Raw genomic sequence first — 21518 nt, 5'->3', positions numbered from 1 at the left:
CTACTCATGCAAATGAGCCTTATAAGATGTCCTTTTAAAGCTTAATTAAGAGGCTTCCAAACAAAGTTTGTTTAATTATTTAATCTTCATTTGTTTTAAAGTTATACCCGTTTGAAGTTATAATTTTCTTAAAAAAATTGTACATTAATTTGTTTATAAAGGTTTCAAGCAAACTTGAGCTATAAACATTTATACTTTAATTAACAATAATGATAAAACAACTCAAAAGGAACAATTTGAGCTTACGAAAATGTTCGTAAGTTTATTTTTGGCTAAGATGTCGAAATTTTAATGGCGCGCTATGAGACGCAAGATTGGCTCACAGTCAAGTAAGTATGTATTCTTCGACGCTTTATCGATCGTAACTCGGCTTCTACGCATGAAAATGAGCCAATATGTGATATCCATATAAAAATGGATCGAGTTCTTTTGCACCATCATCATTGCATATAAAACGAGCATTTATGATGTGGCGGCATACACACAATTGACGGGACTTGATGATGCTGCAAAAGAACTAGATCCACTTTATATGGATATAATATAGATAATTAGACTCTGAAGCCTCAAAAAGTTTTAGTTTTACTGCCTACAAGAACAGACTTGTACCACCATGTAACTGTTAAAATTTCGCTAAGAACTTATGCAGATGTAAAAAAGCTGATATTCCCTGTATATCTCTATGCAGATTTGCAGATGCATGAAAAAAATGTTTATAAAAATAGTATTAATAAATTATATCCACTTACTTTTTAGTTATACTTCTTAAATATTAGTTTTTAATGTTTTTTTCTCATTTAGTGCAAAAAATAGAAGACAATCCAAATAGAATGAAAGGTGATACGAGGTACAGTATGATGATTTAATTATAAGAATTATATGATACAATTTTATTAGGACCTTCAAAAATGAAAAATGAAGATAACGTATGTATACATAGAAATTATAATTTGCACCGAGAAGTTAGCGCGTGAACCTTTACGCGGTGAGCCGATCTTGCGCCTCATAGCGCGCGCCATTAAAATATCGACATCTTGGCCAAAAATAAACTTATGAACATTTTCATAACCTCAAATTGTTCCTTTTGAGTTTTTCTATCATTATTGTTCATTAAAGTATAAATGTTTATAGCTCAAATTTGCTTAAAACCCTTATAAACAAATGAATGTACAATATTTTTAAGAAAATTGTAATTTCAAACGGGTATAACTTTAAAACAAATGAAGACCAAATAATTTAACAAACTTTGTTTAGAAGCCTGTTAATTAAGCTTTAAAACGACACCTTCTAAGACTTATTTGCTTGCGTAGAAGCCGAGTTACGATCGATAAAGCTTCGAAAAATACTTATTTTGCAATTTGCAATGTGCATTGTGCACTAATTTTACAATATCTTGAGTTCTAATTGTTAGATTTAAGTTTAGTAAACGGTTTTTTCTTCGTTTTTTATTAAGGAACAAATTTTATTTAAAACATTTTTTTTTCTCTTTTAGTTTATGAGCCAGAGCCTTATAAACAATTTATAAACAATTAAATTGTTTATAACAATTTTTGACCACTCGGATCGAAATCCCCCTCGAAATTCGTAATCAGCAGCCAAAAATCCATAAGAAACCGTTGAGTTTGTCCATCAGAATTGAAAATGACACGGTGACCCCTCTGGCGCCTAGACTAACTGTTTTAAGTGATTATTAGACCTGGCTCAATCGCTGGAAATCTGTGGTGCAAAAATCTACCACTATTAGTCAAAACGACGAACAGTTTTTCCCTTTGATATATGTTCATTTGTAATTTTACTTCTAAAATCTTCCGACCTCTCAGAGATCTATTATATTTTTTAAGAGGTAACAAAACTTATGAAAGAAGATGCTCCAACATTGCTTGGCGGTACAACTGGATTTTAAGGGTATTATACATAAGTTGAAAATAAGAGGTAAAAGACTAAATTTAATATTATAAATTACAATTTAAAAATTATGAACTTATGACTAAAATTACAGCTAAATGTTAAAGTAATACAAACATAATCACATATTTTCGCTTGTTTTAGGTATAAGTTATAAACACAAATTTTAAATACATTACACGCAGATATTTTTTTCAAAACCATTTCGAATAATTAACGTTGTTTTATACACATTCCAATATATTTATGATTTATGTTTGCTAAGACCAACATTTCCTTGACTCAACATCATGGAAATGTTTGTCTTAGCAACCATTTTTGTTAAGAATTATTTTTTGGATAAAATAGTTACTTTTTGAGTTATTTGCGAAAAACCGCCTGAAAGCGTGTTTTTTTTTTGTTGAAAATAAACATTTTCGTTGTTTTATACACATTCCAATATATTTATGATTTATGTTTGCTAAGACCAACATTTCCTTGACTCAACATCATGGAAATGTTTGTCTTAGCAACCATTTTTGTTAAGAATTTTTTTTTGATGAAATAGTTACTTTTTGAGTTACTTGCGAAAAACCGCCTGAAAGCGTGTTTTTTTTTGTTGAAAATAAACATTTTCGTTGTTTTATACACATTCCAATATATTTATGATTTATGTTTGCTAAGACCAACATTTCCTTGACTCAACATCATGGAAATGTTTGTCTTAGCAACCATTTTTGTTAAGAATTTTTTTTGGATAAAATAGTTACTTTTTGAGTTATTTGCGAAAAACCGCCTGAAAGCGTGTTTTTTTTTTTGTTGAAAATAAACATTTTCGTTGTTTTATACACATTCCAATATATTTATGATTTATGTTTGCTAAGACTAACATTTCCTTGACTCAACGTCATGGAAATGTTTGTCTTAGCAACCATTTTTGTTAAGAATTTTTTTTGGATAAAATAGTTCTTTTTGAGTTATTTGCGTAAAACCGCCTGAAACCGTGGTTTTTTTTTGTTGAAAATAAACATTTTTACTCGAAAATAATTCAAAAATATTGACTTAGTTAAAGAACTCAATAAAACAAAAGTTGCTTATAATTAGTCAATTTATCCATTTCTGGACTTATTTTAAACGTATATTTTTGTCATTTTTCAGAAGGGTGAATTTCATCGCTCAAATAAAAGCGACCAACGGCACAAGTAGAACTTTGATGTGGAGGTAAGTAAAACCTAAAACCAAATTTTCAAGCAAATCTGACTGAAACGTTATGGAGAAATAAAAATATAGAATAAAAATGAAAGGCAAAAACAGTCATGAGACCAATAATGACATACGCTGCAGAAATACGACCCGACACAGCGATGGCCCTTTTAAAAATGAATGATGGTAACACACTATGGGACAAAGCTACAAGTACCAATATACTACGAAGATGCAAGGTTCAGAACATTTACAACTGGGCAAGAGACAGAAAAGTATAATAAAATTACCACATCAGCCAAATGGCAACAAATATGGTAGTAAGGACGGCGAGAAACAGCTACCCAATAGTAAAAGCAACGTAAAAAATACCATAAATAGCTGGAAGACCACGAAAACGATGGAACTACAACTTACTGGAGGCACATTGAAAAAAAAACAGCTAGTCATGTCAATACAAAAAGAAGAAGAAGAATTGAATAAATAGTATTTTAAAATTTAGGCATCGCTTTGTAAGCTATTTTTATCTTGATTATTCTCATTGTCTGTATATTTTCCAAAGCCCTCAATATCCGGATGGGAATGTTTTGCTTTGCAACAATTAAAGCAGCAAGTGTTGCAAAATGATTGTTTAAATTCCTTATTAACCTTACATAACCACACAACAACTATAGCAGAACTTCCATATGACACAAAATTCAAACAAGAATCTGCAATGAATATAATAAACCCCATAGTAAAATGGTGCCCAAAGATTTCGTGAAGTATATCACAAATAAATGATGGTATCCAGGACACCACAATGATAGTAGCTAAAGCTAAAGGATAGTTTTTACCTTTATCGCAATATCGTCGTTTACAGTGACATACCAACAAGAAAATTATTACAAATAAGCGAATTGCTGCTTCAAAGAGATTGTTTAAAATAACAATAGCGTCGATGCAAACAAAATAGTCTGTAATCAGTTTTAAAATACATATCGAATATATAATTAAAAAAATATGATCATTGAACTTTTGATAAATCGGTTTGACTGTAGAACATCGAACATTGATCAGCCAGTCAAAAGATAGAGCAAAACTGCAAAGATATAAGCTCATTATACCAGTTACTTCACTCTGTTTCTCCCAGCAGAACACGGACCAACTAGAGTATCTCCACAGGAATATCTCTAGCAATAGTTTATAAAGGGGATAAGATATATTTACAATAATACTAAAAACAGCAAAATGGACAATGCCTCTGGTAACTTTAGCACGTTTTAGTTTCTCATTTTTTAAAATAACTATTATTACGTAAACATCGAGGACTACAAGAGCAAAGAGGACAACGATATGTACAAGAAATGATATCGAGCTAAACAATGTGGCGAATTCATTCAGTGCCTTCATTCTATTAAATTCAGATACGTCAGATTCGAATGGAGTATCTAAGATAACATCATAATAGTCTTCATAACTTTGTGATGTAACAGACGTATTGAATGATGAAAGACTCATATTTCGGTCGTAAGCAGGTTCCATGGTTTTGAGGAAACAAAACTAAAACAAAAATAAGTTTCAAAAAAAAAGTTAACAAAAAAAGTTTAAGTTTTTAATCTAATAGCACACAAAATGATATTTAAAATACCATTTTATATCCTACCAGATTAGAATAGAATAGAATAGAATAGAATAGAATAGAATAGAATAGAATAGAATAGAATAGAATAGAATAGAATAGAATAGAATAGAATAGAATAGAATAGAATAGAATAGAATAGAATAGAAATATGCTTTATTTTCACTGAAAATTTTTACAATTTGATGGACAAAGCTTACATACAGTCAAAAGAAAACATAATATTAATAACAAATAACAACTACAATTTACTAAAATTAGATAAATCGTCAATATATGTACAGTATAATATTAGATATAAAAGCAAAGACAAAAACAATTTATTGCAAAATTTATATAAATTGCAAATTGAAAAATTGAACATACAACAAATAAAATAAAATACATAAGGAACTGACAAGTTTATGCTACTGCGTATGAAACCCAATTTTCTTAGTTATTCATTAAGAAATTATTCTATTGAATAGTATGGTCTTTTAGATAGATAGGCTTTTGTCATTTTACGAAACTTTGGGAAATATGTTGCAGATTTAAGTTGTAACGGGAGATGGTTGTATAGTTTTTTTGCGGAATATAATATAGATTTCTTTACCAACTCAGAGGACGGGATCGGTAAATATACATCAAAAGTTGAATTTCTGGTGGAGTAGTCATGATGAGGCCTTGCTGGAAAGAGATGAAGGTGTTTACGAATTAAACAAACCGTTTCTAGAATATATAAAGATGGAAGTGTTAAAATTCCGTGATCTCTGAAATAACTTCTGCAATGTGTAGATCTTCTGAGGCCAAACAGATATCTTATTGCTCTTTTTTGCAATTTAAAAATAACATCAAATTGAGCAGCTGTACTAGAACCCCAAAAAGGAAGACAATATCGAAGATGAGACTCGAACAACGAAAAATATGTTATTTTAGAAGATGCTAAATTGAGTTCCTTTGAGACAGATCTTATTACATAGCAAGCTGAGGCGAGTTTTTTACTTAACGATTCGATATGAAGGGACCATTTGAGGTTGCTGTCTAAAAAAATACCAAGAAATTTTACAGAATCAACGGTACTGATCTGGCTGTTATTAAGAGGCAAAGGTTGAAGAGCTCCTTTATATGATAATGCTACTGTTTTATTTACGTTAAAAGAGAGTAAATTAGAGTCAGACCAGGTCTTTATCGTCAGTAGATCCGAAGTTACAGTTTCATGAAGAGATGCAATAGGTGAGTTGCTTTAAGTGATACTGGTATCATCAGCAAAAAGAAAAACTTTCCCATCGATTTTTAAATTAGTGATGTCATTTATAAAGATAAGGAACAGAAGAGGAGCCAATACTGAACCTTGTGGTACTCCACATACAATGTTTTTGAGACTAGATTCAGTATCATTTGCTCTAACTAGTTGTTTCCTATTATTTAAGTAGGATTAGAACCAATTTAAAGAAATACCTCGAATTCCATAGAAATTTAGTTTTGTAATCAACATGTCGTAATTTACACAATCAAAAGCTTTGGCATAGTCGCAGAAAACAGTGGCAGTATAAAGATTATTGTTTAGTGCTTGGTAAACCTCATGTAGTACAGAAAACATGGCATCAGTGGTACAATTATTTGTTAAAAAGCCGAACTGATTTTGTGATAAAATGTTGTTATCAACGATAAAGGACATAAGTCGAGTTTTAATGAGTCTCTCAATAATTTTGGAGAGTACCGGTAGTAAGGTAATAGGTCTATAGTTGCAAGCATCAGATTTTCACCACCCTTATGAAGAGAAATAATAATGGCTGTCTTTAGGCACTCTGGAAATTTACCTTTTTCGAAGGAATCATTAATTAGAGAGACGAGGATTTCCAACACATTTTCTGTGAGATTAGAGAAATTTTTTATAGATATTCCATCAGTACTACAAGATGATTTGCCTTTGATACTATTGATTGTTTCAAAAGAATGAATTCGAGACCTTTCTTGAGTTAGGGAGATAGGAAATAGGATCTTGTTGCGGCAAAATAGTTGATGTTATATTTTTACTCACATTAACCAAGTAGTCGTTTAGACTTTCAGGATTTGGAAGGGAAAATGATTGAGCTGTGTGAGTTTTATTTCGAAGATCGTTTATTATAGACCAAGTTTCTTTTGCAACACTTTTAGCCAAGCTGCACACCAAAGAAACATGAAACGAAAAACATGAAACATGAAACGAAAAACATGTTTCATGAAACTAAAACACTGCTAAACAAATCTCAAAGTCCGCCTACCAATGAAACGAGTGTGATTCATGCTCATGACACATTTTTATTTTCGAAGAGTCTCATAAATGGCCGGACGTATATTTGTTTAGCAGTGGTTTATTTCCATGAAACGTAATTTACGTTTCATGTTTCTTTGATGTGCGGCCTGCCTAAGAGTTTCCCAGACGATTTTGATAATAGGCTTTTTTAGCTGATTTGACAAGTTTTAGATAGGTTGTCCTGTACTTCGTGATATATTCAGTGACAGAAACATTGGTAGTAAATTTCTTGATGTATAGTAGTGAACGCATATTCTTGGCTGATATCCGAATACCTTTCGTAACCCAAGGTTTCCGATGTTTTGGCTTAATAAGGATTAAAGGAAATGCCTTATTGAAGATGCGGAGAAGCTTATCTAGAAAAACACTGAAATTATAGTCTACGTCTATGGAAGGAAAGTGCCACTCAGAAGTTAAGCATACATTTTGGAATTTACGAAAATTCTGGATGGAAAAAATCCCACCTAAACGATTAAAAACAATGGAAGAACTTCTCTGGTTACACCATACGAGGCTTCTAAAAAGGCAAACCATATCTGAGCCTAGAGGAAGATGGAGGAATTTTACAATTTATAATTCACATCTCATCTGCTCAGGCGGTAGATTTCCAGCGAGAATGGTTCCCTTCGTACTCCTTCTTCTTTAAGTGCCATCTCCGCGGCGGAGGTCGGCAATCATCATAGCTATTCGTATTTTGGAGGCGGCTGCTCTAAAAAGTTCATTTGATATACATCCGTACCACTCTCTCAGGTTGCGCAGCCACGATATCCTGCGTCTCCCTATGCTTCTCTTCCCTTGAATATTTCCCTGCATAATCAATTGGAGCAAGCTGTATCTCTCTCCATGTGTAATATGTCCGAGATATTCCAATTTTCTTGTTTTGATGGTATTTAGGATTTCCATTTCTTTATTCATCTTTCTCAGAATCTCTTTGTTTGTGACGTGTTCTGTCCACGATATTTTCAGAATTCTTCTGTACACCCACAGCTCGAATGATTCTAGTTTTTTCATTGATGCAATATTCAAGGTCCAAGCTTCCATTCCATAAAATAAAGTCGAAAAAACGTAGAACCTAGCCAACCTAACTCTTAGCTCCAACTTCAAATCTCTTGTGTAGAGCACTTTTCTCATTTTGTTAAAATTTGCTCTAGCCTTTTCTATTCTGATTTTGATTTCCTGTAAGTAATCTCCTGTGGAGTTGATCATTGTTCCAAGGTATGCATATTGGTCGACTCGTTCGATATTGGATCCGTTTATGAATAGATTTTCGTTATTTTTTTGAGTTTTCGATATTCTCATAAACTTTGTCTTCTTGACATTCATTGTTAGCCCGTATGCTTGTCCAAACTCTGCTATTCTCGTTACCAGCCTCTGAGGATCCCCAATATTTTCAGCTAGGCATTAAAAAGAATTGGCGACAACACGCCTCCCTGTCTCACTCCACGTCTGATTTCAATTTCCTCTGACAGCTGGTCGTTAACACGTACTTTGCTCGTTGTTTATAGTACAAATTCGATATAATCCTGAGGTCATTGTAGTCTATGTCCAGTTTATGATATATTCGGTTATGGATGACTTTCAGTAACAACTTTAGCACATGAGATATCAAACTAATGGTGCGGTAGTCGCCGCATTCTCTTGCGTTTTTCTTTTTAGGGAGGCAAATAAAAATCGACGTCAACCATTCTTTGGGTAATGTGCCTGAGCTATAAGTTTTGTTCAAGAGTACCACTAAAACATCATTCGTACTCCAAATAGAGTAAATATACTTACGGACAAAAATATTGCATATGCATGTGGAATGAAATTTTTTGTACCGTTATCCTTAGCCCCCCTGGTATCATAGGAATAGGATTTCTTTGCCGAATGCGATGTTTTAAAGTATCACATACATGCTATAATTGGATTTAAATCTCATCAAGGTAAGTATTCACTATGCTAGCGACATGAGGACGTGCATTAGTACCAATATATCATATCCAATATGGCTTTCAAATGGCAAAACATGGTCTTCTAAAATGTTTTCAATGTACATATCAGTTGGCATTCGCCTAATCACCTTCACGTGTTCGGTATGTCCTTTCAAAGCAATACCGCTCCGTAGCACTATGCCGCCACCACCAAAACTAACGCTCTGTATGAGGTTACACCTGACATACTGTTCGCCAACTCTTCTGCAAACGAAGTTTTGTCAATCATGCTTCCATATGGTGAACGGTATGCCAGATGTAACCTCATACAGAGTGTTATGTGTTATACATAACAGTCTGTATAGTGCTATGGATCTGTACAGTGCCTCATATAGTGTTATCGAGTGGTGTTTCTTGGAAAGGAGATACCGAACTTGGGGAGGTGATTGGGTGAAGGACAGCTGATAATACATTAAAAACATTTTTGAGGATGCGATATAGAAACTTATTAATGAGATACAAGAGGAAAGCTAAAACATCATTTTACTAGGAGACTGGAATGCCAGAATAGGAAATGATGAAAATATGGCATTAGGCTGCTTAGGAAGGTATGGAGAAGAGACGATTAATAGGAATGGTAAAAGAATGATAAGTTTCTGCCAAATAAATGACTTGTTAATAGGTAATTCTTTCTGGTATCAACCGAGAAACGAAAAATATACATACGTAGCAGAAGAAAGAAATGCGAGAAGCATAATTGACTACATAGTATATCCTCGAGACGCAGACCTAACGGCACTTAACAGATACTAATGACAGCAGAGATAAACATGAAACTAATGGAAATAATAGAGAGTCCTCAATATACAAGAATAGCAATACATAAGATGAAAAATATGGAAGTGAAGAAGTTATACCAAAGAGAGACAGATAAAATACTGAAACAGCATGAAAACAATGAGGAAATATGGAATATGGAAGAGAGATGGAAAAAATTGAGAGACACGTTATGGAACACTGCAAAACAAGTAAAGAGAAAAGGATAGGGACAATCGAGTAGACGAAATTCATATCAAAGATATTGAAGAAAGATTGGCAAGAATAAAGATTGGAAAAGCGGGAGGTGCAGATGACATCCGGAGATGATGAAGTACGTGGGAGAACGAAGCAAATTTTCGCTTCTGGAAATATTGAGGGAAGCATGGAGAACAAAAAAGATACCGAAAGACAGGGAAGAAAATTTATTGATACCAATACATAAGAAAGAAGATGAAGCGGAATGTGATAACTATAGGGCTATATGCTTATCAACAGTGGCATATAAAGTCTACACCGGGATAATAGAAAGGAAGCTCAGGAAAGAACTGGAAGGAAAACTAGAAGAAGAACAAGCTGCTTTTAGAAAGGAAAGAGGAACAACAGATAATATATACATACTGAGAAATATAATTGAAAGGAAAAACGAAATAGGAGAAGACTTATATATTACGTTTATAGATATTAAAGCTGCTTCTGATTCTATAAATAGAGAAGTAATATGGTCAGTAATGGAAGACCTGCAAATCCCGCAAAAGATAGTAAGCGTGGTAAAACGTACATATAGAAACGTACTTGCTAAAGTACAAATAAACGGAAACAGATCGCGAATAATAAACTCAGGAGAGGAATAAAACAAGGGGACAGTCTCAGCCCAGTTTTGTTTATATTAGTAATGGATAGAATAATGAAGAGGCAAGGCAATTACAGTCAACAATAGGGTACAGGAATTTACTACCAGTGAGAATGGAGGGATTACTATATGCAGATGACCTCGTAATAATAGTAGACAATAAAGAGAAAATGCAAAAATTAATCAAATGTAAAGAAAACGAAGATCATGATAGTAGCCCAAAAGAAAAGGGAAGAAATCAACCAAACAATATTTAGGTGCAAAAACGAAATAATAGAAACAGTCTGGACGTTTGAATACCTGGGAGTAATAATATCAGAGGATGGAAAGTTAGATCAAGAAATCTCATACAGGGCGAAAAAAGCAAATAAGATCTACTATGCACTAAATAAAACAATATTTGGAAAGGAAGAAATAGATAAAGAAATAAAACTGAAGGTATACAATGCAATATCTGTACCAACTTTAATATATGCAAGTGAGCATCTAAAATTTAGGTATTTATTATTAATGGAATAATGTAACAAGCCACATTTTTTTTAAATAAAGGCAGTTTTTTCTCGAGTTTCAAGTAATTTGTATTGTTGTCAACTATTTATAGTCCCATAGGGCATGATGCATCGAAATATCTAAACTAAAACAATAAAAGTTGTTACTGGATTTTTTAATATTACAGTCGAACCCGCTTATCAGAATACCGGTTATAGGAATATCCCGGTTTAAAGAATAGAAATTTGAGGTCCGGAAACCGTTTCTACTAACCGCCAAAGATCGGTTATTAGAATATCCCGGTTATAGGAATACTTTTTATTGACACGGAGGCTATTCTAATAAGCGGGTTCGACTGTATTTTTAATTTTTAACATTCAAAGTCAAATACCTCACTTTTATCTTTTTGAGGCTTTTTTATCTTTTGTCATTGTTTCACATTAAGCCCTTCAATTTCTTTTTCGGCTTTGTTTCCAGGGGTATTTGTAAATCAGTCTAAATTGCAAATAGTAACAAATATATCAAACAAACGTTTATAAGGAAACTTACCAAATTCTCCAAATAAAATTAAGGTATATGCTTCAATGAAAAACCTCTTATGTACACGTAAAAGTTGTATAACTTATGAACTCTTTTACCACAACTTAGGTGCTATGAAGACATTGAAAACTAATTATTTCAAGTGTGTTTTATGTCACAGATTTACTTGTAATTCGATGTAGGCTCCCTAATATAAAAAACAGTATGCTTATTTGTTATTCAATACTTTTTGATAAACACGATCCATCTGTTATTGAATGAAAAAATATAGGATGGATAATATCAAACTGTCTATATACAGAATTAAAGCAAATAATTTATGTAGAGAATAACATGGGATTTATCCCCAAATTTAAATTATATCAAATGATTTATTTGAATATAAACTGGTGGGCTGATAGCAACCTTTGAAGGGAAAAACATGTTGCTCCAGAAAATCCTTTTATTTTATTCGATAAAGTGTTCTTTAGCTCAATACAACAACTGGCAGAGGGCAGAATGGCAGAGGATAGGATAGTACAAAAAAACACGAGATAAGTCACCAAATTGACGAAGAAGTATTGGCAGACCAAGAAAAAGATGGTGCGATAATTTAAACAATTTAAGAGGCTAATATTGAAGAAGAAACAGTTAAAGCCTACATACAAAAGGGAAGAGGAAGAGGAAGGCAACAATTTTCAGTGATATTCCAAGTTATTTATCAATATCATCATCATTCAACCCGGATCTATGCACTGCTAGATATAGGTCTCCCTCAGTATTTTCCATGCATTTCTGTTTTGTGCTATTTACAACCAGTTTTTGTCGATCCGTTTTATGTAACCAGACCATCTGGTTGGCGGACGACCTCTACTTCGATATGCTTCTTGTTTTGGTCTACAGTGTATTATTCGCTGTGTCCATCTGTTATCCGACATTCTAGCTATGTGTCCAGCCCAGTTCCACTTTAGGGTCATAATTCTTTCTATGTCATCCGTCACTCCTTAAGGCCTTTTGCATTAACATGAACCAAATAAATAGATAGCAATTACGTGGTAAGCTCAATGATTTCAGAAAAATACGTGCTACAACTAGATAACTAGAGTTAGCTAGTTGTAGCATTCAGTGTATGTCGTATTCACGATTATTTCGATTAAACAATAACTTGATAACTTATCTTGTCAAGTTTTAGCAGTAAATATTAAAGGCATTTGAGTTTTATCAACTTTCGTCAATCATAAAGAAATACTTAACCCGTTTGAAGCGAATTATCAAGTTTTTACACAATATGAAGGCAAATAAAATATGTACATCTTGTGAAGTAGTTATCTCAAAAAGGTCAATTTTGGAGTTATCAAATACTAAAGCGACGATATGTTTAAGAACGCAAATCTGAGTGAAAAAGGAATTAATATTAACGGAAAATACTTAGTCATTTGAGATTCGCTGACGATATTGTTCTTTTTGCTGACAGCATCAATGATGCAGTATCGCAACTGGAGAAACTATACCTAGCCTCTTTACAAGTTGGATTAAAAATGAACCATACAAAAACGCAAATCATGGCAAATCTTGTATTAGCGAAAATATTTCAGTAAATGGCATGCCTATTGAAGAAACTACCTCTTTTAAGTACTTAGGGAATGAGATACGCATAGGAAGAGATAATTAAACGTGCGAACTAAGCTGCCGCATAGTACTCACTTAAGTGGCATTCGGCAAGCTGAGCTATGTCCTTAAGTCAGAACTGCCTATGTGTCTCAAAAGAAAAGTCTTTGATCAGTGTGTGTTGCCAGTACTTACCTATGGTGCAGAAACTTTAACAATAACCAAGAAAGTAAGAAATAAAATTTGTGAAAATAATTTCGACCACGAATCCAGTATTCTGCTAACCGAGGTACAGTAATACCAAGCGGCGCCGCCCGTTAGAGGACAGTCTAACCACACTCCGCTGCAAATATTTTAATATCTGCAGTTCTTCTTCGTTTCGTTATGGTTCAATTCAGTCTTCTTGCGAGGCCTCTTTGAAAAGGGATAGATTCCGAAACATCAGGTGTCAGAGGATGGCAAGAGACTCAAATTGAATCAAAACGAAAACGATTATTTTATTTTTTTTTAATAAAATTTGTGTTACCCAAAAGCCATAGAACGCTCAATGCTAGGCATTTCTCGTCGGGATCGAATTACGAACAGGGAGATAAGACGGAGAACAGGAGTGACGGATGCCATAGAAAGAATTATGACCCTAAAGTGGAACTGGGCTGGACAAATAGCTAGAATGTCGGATAACAGATGGACACAGCGAATAATACACTGTAGACCAAGACAAGAAGCATATCGAAGTAGAGGTCGTCCGCCAACCAGATGGTCTGGTGACATAAAACGGATCGACAAAAACTGGATGTAAACAGCACAAAACAGAAATGCATGGAAAATACTGAGGGAGACCTATATCTAGCAGTGTATAGATCCGGGTTGAATGATGATGATATTGATAAATAACTTGGAATATCACTGAAAATTGTTGTTTTCTTCTTCCTCTTCCTTTTTGTATGTAGGTTTAAGGCCTTTGTATGGCCTTGTCTTGTCTCCACCGTGTATGTCAATATAGGTCTAATTACTGCTTTATAGATTCTTGCGTTTGTGTCTTGTCTTAGGTGTTTGTTCTTCCAGATTGTGTCATTAAGAGATCCCGCCGCTTATTTGCTTTTAAGCTTTGTTGTCGTACTTCCTCTTCAACATCTCCGTAACTGGTTATATCTATTCCCAGATATCTAAACCTTGCTTCCTGCTTTATTATTTTCCCATCAATTTCGATTTTACATCGTAGTGGGTATTTACGTAGAAACACTAAAGCTTTTAGGTGCCGAGGGCATTAAGATACTTACGAAATTGTTCAACTTAATCTACGAAAGCGGAAAAATTCCTAAAGATTGGCTTAAATCCTCATTTGTTGTACTACCAAAAAAACACAGAGCCACAAAATGCAGCGACTATCGCACCATCAGCCTAATGAGTCATGTATTGAAAACGTTTCTCAGAATAATTCATCAAAGAACATATAGAAGAATTGAGGAAAGAATCTTAAGTACTCAATTCGGTTTTCGCTGTGGCTTTGGAACGCGTGATGCACTATTCGCAACTCAAGTTTTAATTCAAAGATGCAGAGATGTAAATCATGACGTTTTCATGTGCGCGATTGATTTTGAAAAGGCCTTTGATAAAGTTCGCCATGAAAAAATGCTACATATTCTCAAAACTACCGGTCTGGACGGTAGGGACATTAGAATAATCGCAAATTTGTATTGGGGCCAGGCTGCATGTATTAGGGTTGCGAATCAGTGCTCTGAAGAAGTAAAAATCAAGCGCGGAGTTCGACAAGGCTGCATATTGTCACCAATGTTGTTTAATCTTTACGCTGAAACAATCTTAAATGAAGTGTTGGAAAACGCAAAAGAGGGAATACTCATTAATGGTATGCTTATGAACAATATCAGATACGCAGATGACACCTTGTTGCTGACTGGATCAATTGAACATCTTCAAGCGTTATTGAACCGAATGGTGGCATTCTGCGCGATATATGGACTCAAACTCAACGCAATAAAAACAAATTTTATGGTTATTAGTAAACAGGCAGCCGTAAATAATAATAACTATAACGTAACAATCGGTAATGACTCAATTGAACGAGTAAGTAATCTTGTATATCTGGGTACTCATATTAATGAAAGCTGGAACCCTAGTACAGAAATAAAAAGTAGAATTGCCAAAGCAAGAACAAGTCTTATGAAATTTAAGAAAATCCTGTGCAGTCATGATCTAAATTTGGAACTTCGCATAAGAATGGTCCGATGTTATATATTCCCAGTACTACTTTACGGGGTCGAAGCATGGACACTGACAGAATCGCTTTTAAAAAACCTAGAAGCATTTGAAATGTGGGTCTACCGCCGTATCCTGAAGATCAGTTGGGTAGAAAGAGTCACAAACGAAAGGGTTTTGCAACGTTTGAATAAAAGTTGCGAAGTAGTGAACACGGTTAAAAGGCGCAAATTGGAATACTTTGGTCATATAATGCGTCACCCAGAAAAATATGACATACTTCACCTTGTCATGCAAGATAAAATAATGGGAAAAAGAAGTGTGGGCCGCCGTACAACTTCTTGGCTTAAAAACCTACGCCAATGGTTTGGGAAAACTAGCACTGAACTATTTCGTGCGGCTGTAAATAAGACAATGATTGTTAATATGCTGGGCAACATGAGAGCCAACGATCGACAAGCGGTCTCGGCACCTTAAGAAGAAGAGGGTATTTAGATGTTGTCATACATTTGGTTTTTTCTGCTGATATTATCATATTGTATTTCTGTTGTATAGCTGTTGTATTGAATGTGTGTGTTAATCTTTGGAGATCGTCTCCTGTCTCGGCGATTAATGCGGCGTCGTCTGCATAACATAATATTTATTTGGATTTCTTTGTTCAACATTCTGTGACCATGATCTTTACGTACTGCTTCTATTATTTCGTCTTTTATTATAATAAAGAGAAGTGGGCTTAACAAGTCACCTTGTCTGACTCCGCTTTGTACTGGTATAAACTGTGTTAGTGTTCCATTTATCTTTGCCTGTATTCGATTATGGAAGTAGATTTTTTCGATGGTTTGTATAATATTGATTGGTATGTTTCTTCTATAGAGTAAGTGTAAGATGTCTTCGACTTGGATGCGATCGAAAGCCTTTGTCAGGTCTTTAAAACACAGATATTCTGGTTTATTGTACTCGATGGCATTTTTTGTGATTTGTCTCAGTACAAATACGGCGTCTACGCAGGATCTTCCGGATCTGAATCCTTGTTGTTCATCTGACAAAATGGTTAGTTTATTGATTTTGTTGGTTAGGACTTTTGTGGTTAGCTTAAGTACGGTGTTCAGTAGATTTATACCTCTATAATTGTTGGGGTCTAATCTAAAACGCCCGTTTATTAATTTCTTAATTAGCATCAATTTTATCAGAAATTTAGATACGGTTAAGTTTGCATAATTTGAAACCTTCAAGTATTTCCTTATATTTTCCTGAAATACCTCATTCTTGCGTTATATCTGACTCACGTGTAGTGGTTGACTTGTCATATTTATACGTTAGACTGCACCCATGTTAAGGACCTTAAAGTAATAAGAGTTTTAAATGACTTATACACCTTAATCTATTCAGTAATTTGCAATTAAAATGGTACTGTCGCTGGGCGTGACAACAGCATTCCTTTCCAGCTTAAAATGGACAAAGTCAAGTCAAAACAAATATAGTTAGACATAAAAATACTTCAATGTCGATTGTTTCTATATTTCTACTATTTTGTAAATCTTTCTTTTGTTTTTAAATCATTTTGTGTCTTTGAAGCAACCTAAAATCTGGGTTTTAACGAAGTATTTACTTCATCCATAAAAGAGATTGTTTGTCTTTTTTGAAGTAAATTTCAAGATTTCTTTGCAATCAACTTTCTTTTCAACACCCTAAATGCCACAATAGAAGTTATAGAGCAAATCCAGAAGATGCATGCCAAAAGAAGTCCCCAAACACACGTCTTTATGAAATAGAGGAGAAAAATGCAAAGCAGTCATGAGCAAAGAAATCCACGAACTTAAAGAAATAACTAAAAGAACATAAAAATCTTTAGGATGAACAATGGAAAGCATAAAAGTGAATAAATCGATCAAATCATCGAAGATAACAAGAGCCTCAAAATACTAAGGCGAAAATGAACAAATGGAAAAAAAAATAACGAAATTAAAGTATAAAGATGGAAATAGGATAACCAACACAGATGAAGTACCAAAAGTAGTAGAATATTTCTATACAGAATTATATAGAAGTCAACAAAACCATGATGGCAACTTAACAGAAAAGTTAGAAAAACGATCAAATCCTTTATAAAAGGTATATTTGTTAAAATCCCTAAAAAGGGCTACATCAGAGAACAGAACTAGTTTTCGATCGGATGACCGATCATCATCAGTGTTTACCTAAAATGTGTATAACCTGATAAGATAGTGCAAAGTATTTACATGCTACAAATCTAACATGCTAACCACCAAAATAAAAAATATGTGGGTAAAACATGGGTAAAACATGTAAAAACAAGGTTATACACATTTTAGGTAAACACTGATGATGATCGGTCATCCGATCGAAAACTAGTTCTGTTCTGTGATGTAGCCCTTTTTAGGGGTTTTAACAAATATACCTTTTATAAAGGATTTTATCGTTTTTTTATATATGGTATACAGCCAACTGCAGGAAAACTTTTTCCTCGTGGAAAAGTTAGAAAATTTAGGAAAAAGATTAGTCAACCACGGATAGGCATTGAAGCCTGATATATCAACAGACGAAAGGAAGAATTAACTGAAGAAAATGAAAAAAAAAATAAAGCTCTGGGAGAAGATATCGTTATATGTAGAAGCCGTAAAGATTGGAGGGGGCAGACTTCTAGCGAATTTAAAGAAGCTGTTCAACGTATGTCTGTAGTGAAACACCTACAATATGGCACAGTTTACGTACTATTTTATTACACCAAAAAGGGTAATCCATCAGAGCTCGAGCATTACCGACCCATAAGCCTGTTAAAATACATCTACAAGTTAGTCAGAAGAATAATAACAAATAAACTGGAAAAAAATTATATTTTTACCAGCCTACGGAACAGGTAGGTTCTAGGAAAAATTTTTGCACTAACGACTACTTTTACTGCATACTCGTATAAGGGATTACTGAAAAATGCATCGAATAAAACCGACTATTGGTCCTGGCTTTCATAGACTCTTGCAAAGCATTCGATACGATAGAAATTAATAGCGTATTGAGAGAGTTGGAGGAAAGTCATACAGACTATCGGTACTCCAAACTTATCGTCAACATATAATATTATAATAATGCAACCATGACCTTCTTATTTTTGATGTGCCTATCCGTGACGAATGTTGACGATCATCATGGCAATCTTTATCTTATCTGCAGCAGCGCGGAAAGGCTGCACAGATGTTGTGTGGAACCATGTTCTGAGGTTCTCTAGCCAGTACATATATTTCTTCCTAGACCTCGCTTTCCAAATATTTTTCCTTGCAGGAAGCCATATCTGGATTAATTACGCATAATGTGTCCGAAGCCTCCGAAGTATTGTAAATTTCGAGATGGTCTTTGCGGGGTATGGAATAGTAATGGTGTTAAGCGTATAGAGCTCAAAGTACATCCAAATGAAACCCCCAAACCCCCCCTCCCCCGCCGGTTACGCCTATGGTTCTTCTTCATTCTTCTGAGGACATCCTCATTTATGACCCGGTCAGTCCATGACCTTAAGCCTTAAGACAACATAAACATAAATAGAATATAAGATAATATGTATAAAAATCAAAAGAACAAAACCTCCAAACTGTTTAGATCAGTTTTGGAACAAACAGTTGGAGTGGGACGTCAAATGTCTACGTTTAAATCTACTATATCTTATTATATATTTCCTTGGACAACTATAACGAAACCATATGAAATCTTTATTTGGATAAGTACCAAACAAAGCGAAATTTGTTTTATATAATTCTGCAATGGCTTTATCAAACGTAACTGTTCTATAATGTATCGATTATGCAATTCTACACATCGTACTTACAAGATGCTAGATTCGCTAATAGATGTTGCAACATAGTTAGTAAACAAAAAAGCAAGGTCGATTATTGAAAAGATCCCACTATTTAATGAAGTCTAATATGGTAAAAGTTTAAATATGCCATATGTGCAATTAAAATATTAAAATATTTGACATTTAAGTATCTAAGTATTCCTGAATATTTATTTTATTTGTTATAATCAACTCTTAGAAAAATAAGTGTTTCTTGTAATATTATTATGTTACGAGCAATTTTTATTTGTTGAAAAATGTTTTTATCAGATCAATATTTCTGCTTGAGAACTTGATAATATCACTTTTTCAATAAGAAACTGTTCTCTGATTTCCACATCGAATAATTTATAATTGGAGAGTTTAGGGTAAAAATACAATTGGAGACTTACTACTGAACCAATATTAACAAACGACCTGGTTGCCCTCGGAAGATATTTCCGCCGCTGGAGATTGCAGCCCAATGCCGCAAAGGCGGAAGTATCAAACAGAACAGTGGTCAACTACCAACCAGCCACACTAAACATTCAAAATTAGTCCAGAGAAATAAAGATTTTCTCAGGACACTCAAAGATCCATGTAGCTGACTACTTTTTTAGTTATTGTAGACCTATAGAGCTTTTCATTCACAGTCATTTGTTTTGAGCTTCTGTCATATGTCATATACTCCGTGCATATTAATATTATACACAGATTATACAATATATGACAGAAGCTCGAAACAAATGACAATCGATGAAAAGCCCTATAGGAAGCAAACCTACCAGCGTCCATTTTTTAATTATTAACAATTTAGTGCAACAAACGAGATTTTTTCGATTTTTTCACCCCATTAAAAAGCTAAATAGTTGACATAAAATTACAAAATTTTATTTTTTAGAGCTTTAAACAGGCTTCAAAATACCGATTTTTGAATGTTAACTGAAAATCTATTTTTGTTAATAACTTTTACTAAAAACTTAGAATTTTAGGGTTTCACCCAAAGTTGGGTATTTTGGTACTTAACAAACCCTCAAAATTTGAGACCGATCCATTAATTAGTTTAAAAGTTATTCTATTTGTTTATCCCAGAGACCTTTATTTTGCAATAACATAAGACAGAAAATAATGAACATAATGAACAATTCTGAGTATGCCATATGAAAGTAGAAGAGTGGTAGTATCAAAATGTATTAAAAAAAGATAAAAAAATTAATTAATATAGCCAAAAATGCTAATGCCAATAACTTTAAAAATATTGTCCGTATAAACAATATTTTTATATATTCGAAAAGCTAGTATTTTAATACGAATTTTTAAATAAAGAAATTTAGCCTGGGTTCATTTGGGACAAAGTTAGCATGTGTTTTTTTTTAATTCTCAGCTAATTCGTTTATAACAATTTAAGGAATCTCATTAATGCCATTTTAAAGAATGGGATTCGCATTCTTTGTTAAAAAATTTGCACAAACATTGTACCTTTACAGCACCCTCTACGATTTTTCAAAAATGTAGTTCAAACGGTTACTAGGGGGAACCTACAAATCCACCGAGTTAAAATACCGACGAATCAATTTCAAGCTAATGCAATTTTCTGTATCTCCGGATCAACTCAATGGATTTTGATCTTTCTTTTTTAAATTTGTATGTAATTTCTACGTACATTACCAATATGCAATTTGTTTATAAATTTATTAATTAATAAACAGTCTAATTTGTTTAAACAATTCTTGAAAAAATATTATTTTTACAAAAATCTTTTTTTAAACATAGTATCATTAATGATCATAGAAAAAGTTAAAGTACACTTTAATAAATAAATTATATTTATTATATAATTATTTATTGAAGATAATTTATTTATAAAAGTATACCTTAACTTTTTCTATAATTAATAATGATAGTATGATTAAAAACATGGCTTTTTAAAATTATTTTGGGAAAATTATTTTTTCAAAAATTGTTTAAACAAATTAGACTGTTTATTAATCAATAAATATCTAGACATATTGCATATTTGTAATTTAAAGGAAAATTACATACAAATAAAAAAAGAAAGATCAAAATATATTCAGCAGATCCCGAGATATAGAAAATGCTAGTAGTTTTAAGTTGCTTTTCTTAGTTTTTGAACTCGTGCATTTGTCGGCTGCCAGCTCCCCCTTGACTTACCACGCCAAGTCACCAATTGAACTACATTTTTAAAAATTCGTGTAAAATACCAGCATTTTGAATATGTAAAATGATTTTTTCTACGGACAATATTTTTATTCTAATTGTTTATAAACTACAAAATTTAA

At 33.3% G+C, this 21518-nt stretch overlaps 1 protein-coding gene across 1 annotated transcript; it reads right to left on the bottom strand.

Annotated features, from left to right (window-relative positions):
• Positions 1 to 2891: 2891 nt before the first annotated feature.
• On the bottom strand, positions 2892 to 11772 carry LOC126884715 (uncharacterized). The gene is made up of 2 exons (XM_050650839.1): positions 11601 to 11772; positions 2892 to 4629 (listed from the first exon to the last, which is right to left on the bottom strand). Exon 2 carries the CDS (start codon positions 4609 to 4611, stop codon positions 3586 to 3588), a length of 1026 nt encoding a protein of 341 aa, XP_050506796.1. The 5' UTR covers positions 4612 to 4629; positions 11601 to 11772; the 3' UTR covers positions 2892 to 3585.
• Positions 11773 to 21518: the final 9746 nt, after the last annotated feature.

Source organism: Diabrotica virgifera, chromosome 5 (assembly GCF_917563875.1).
Source record: "Diabrotica virgifera virgifera chromosome 5, PGI_DIABVI_V3a".
Classification (NCBI taxonomy): domain Eukaryota; kingdom Metazoa; phylum Arthropoda; class Insecta; order Coleoptera; family Chrysomelidae; genus Diabrotica; species Diabrotica virgifera.
The sequence above is the reverse complement of the archived record's forward strand: the minus strand, read 5'-3'. Positions and strand labels throughout refer to the sequence as shown.

Coding starts and splice junctions, on each gene's coding strand:
- LOC126884715 (XM_050650839.1), bottom strand. CDS start 4,611: ATGGAACCTGCTTACGACCGAAATATGAGTCTTTCATCATTCAATACG.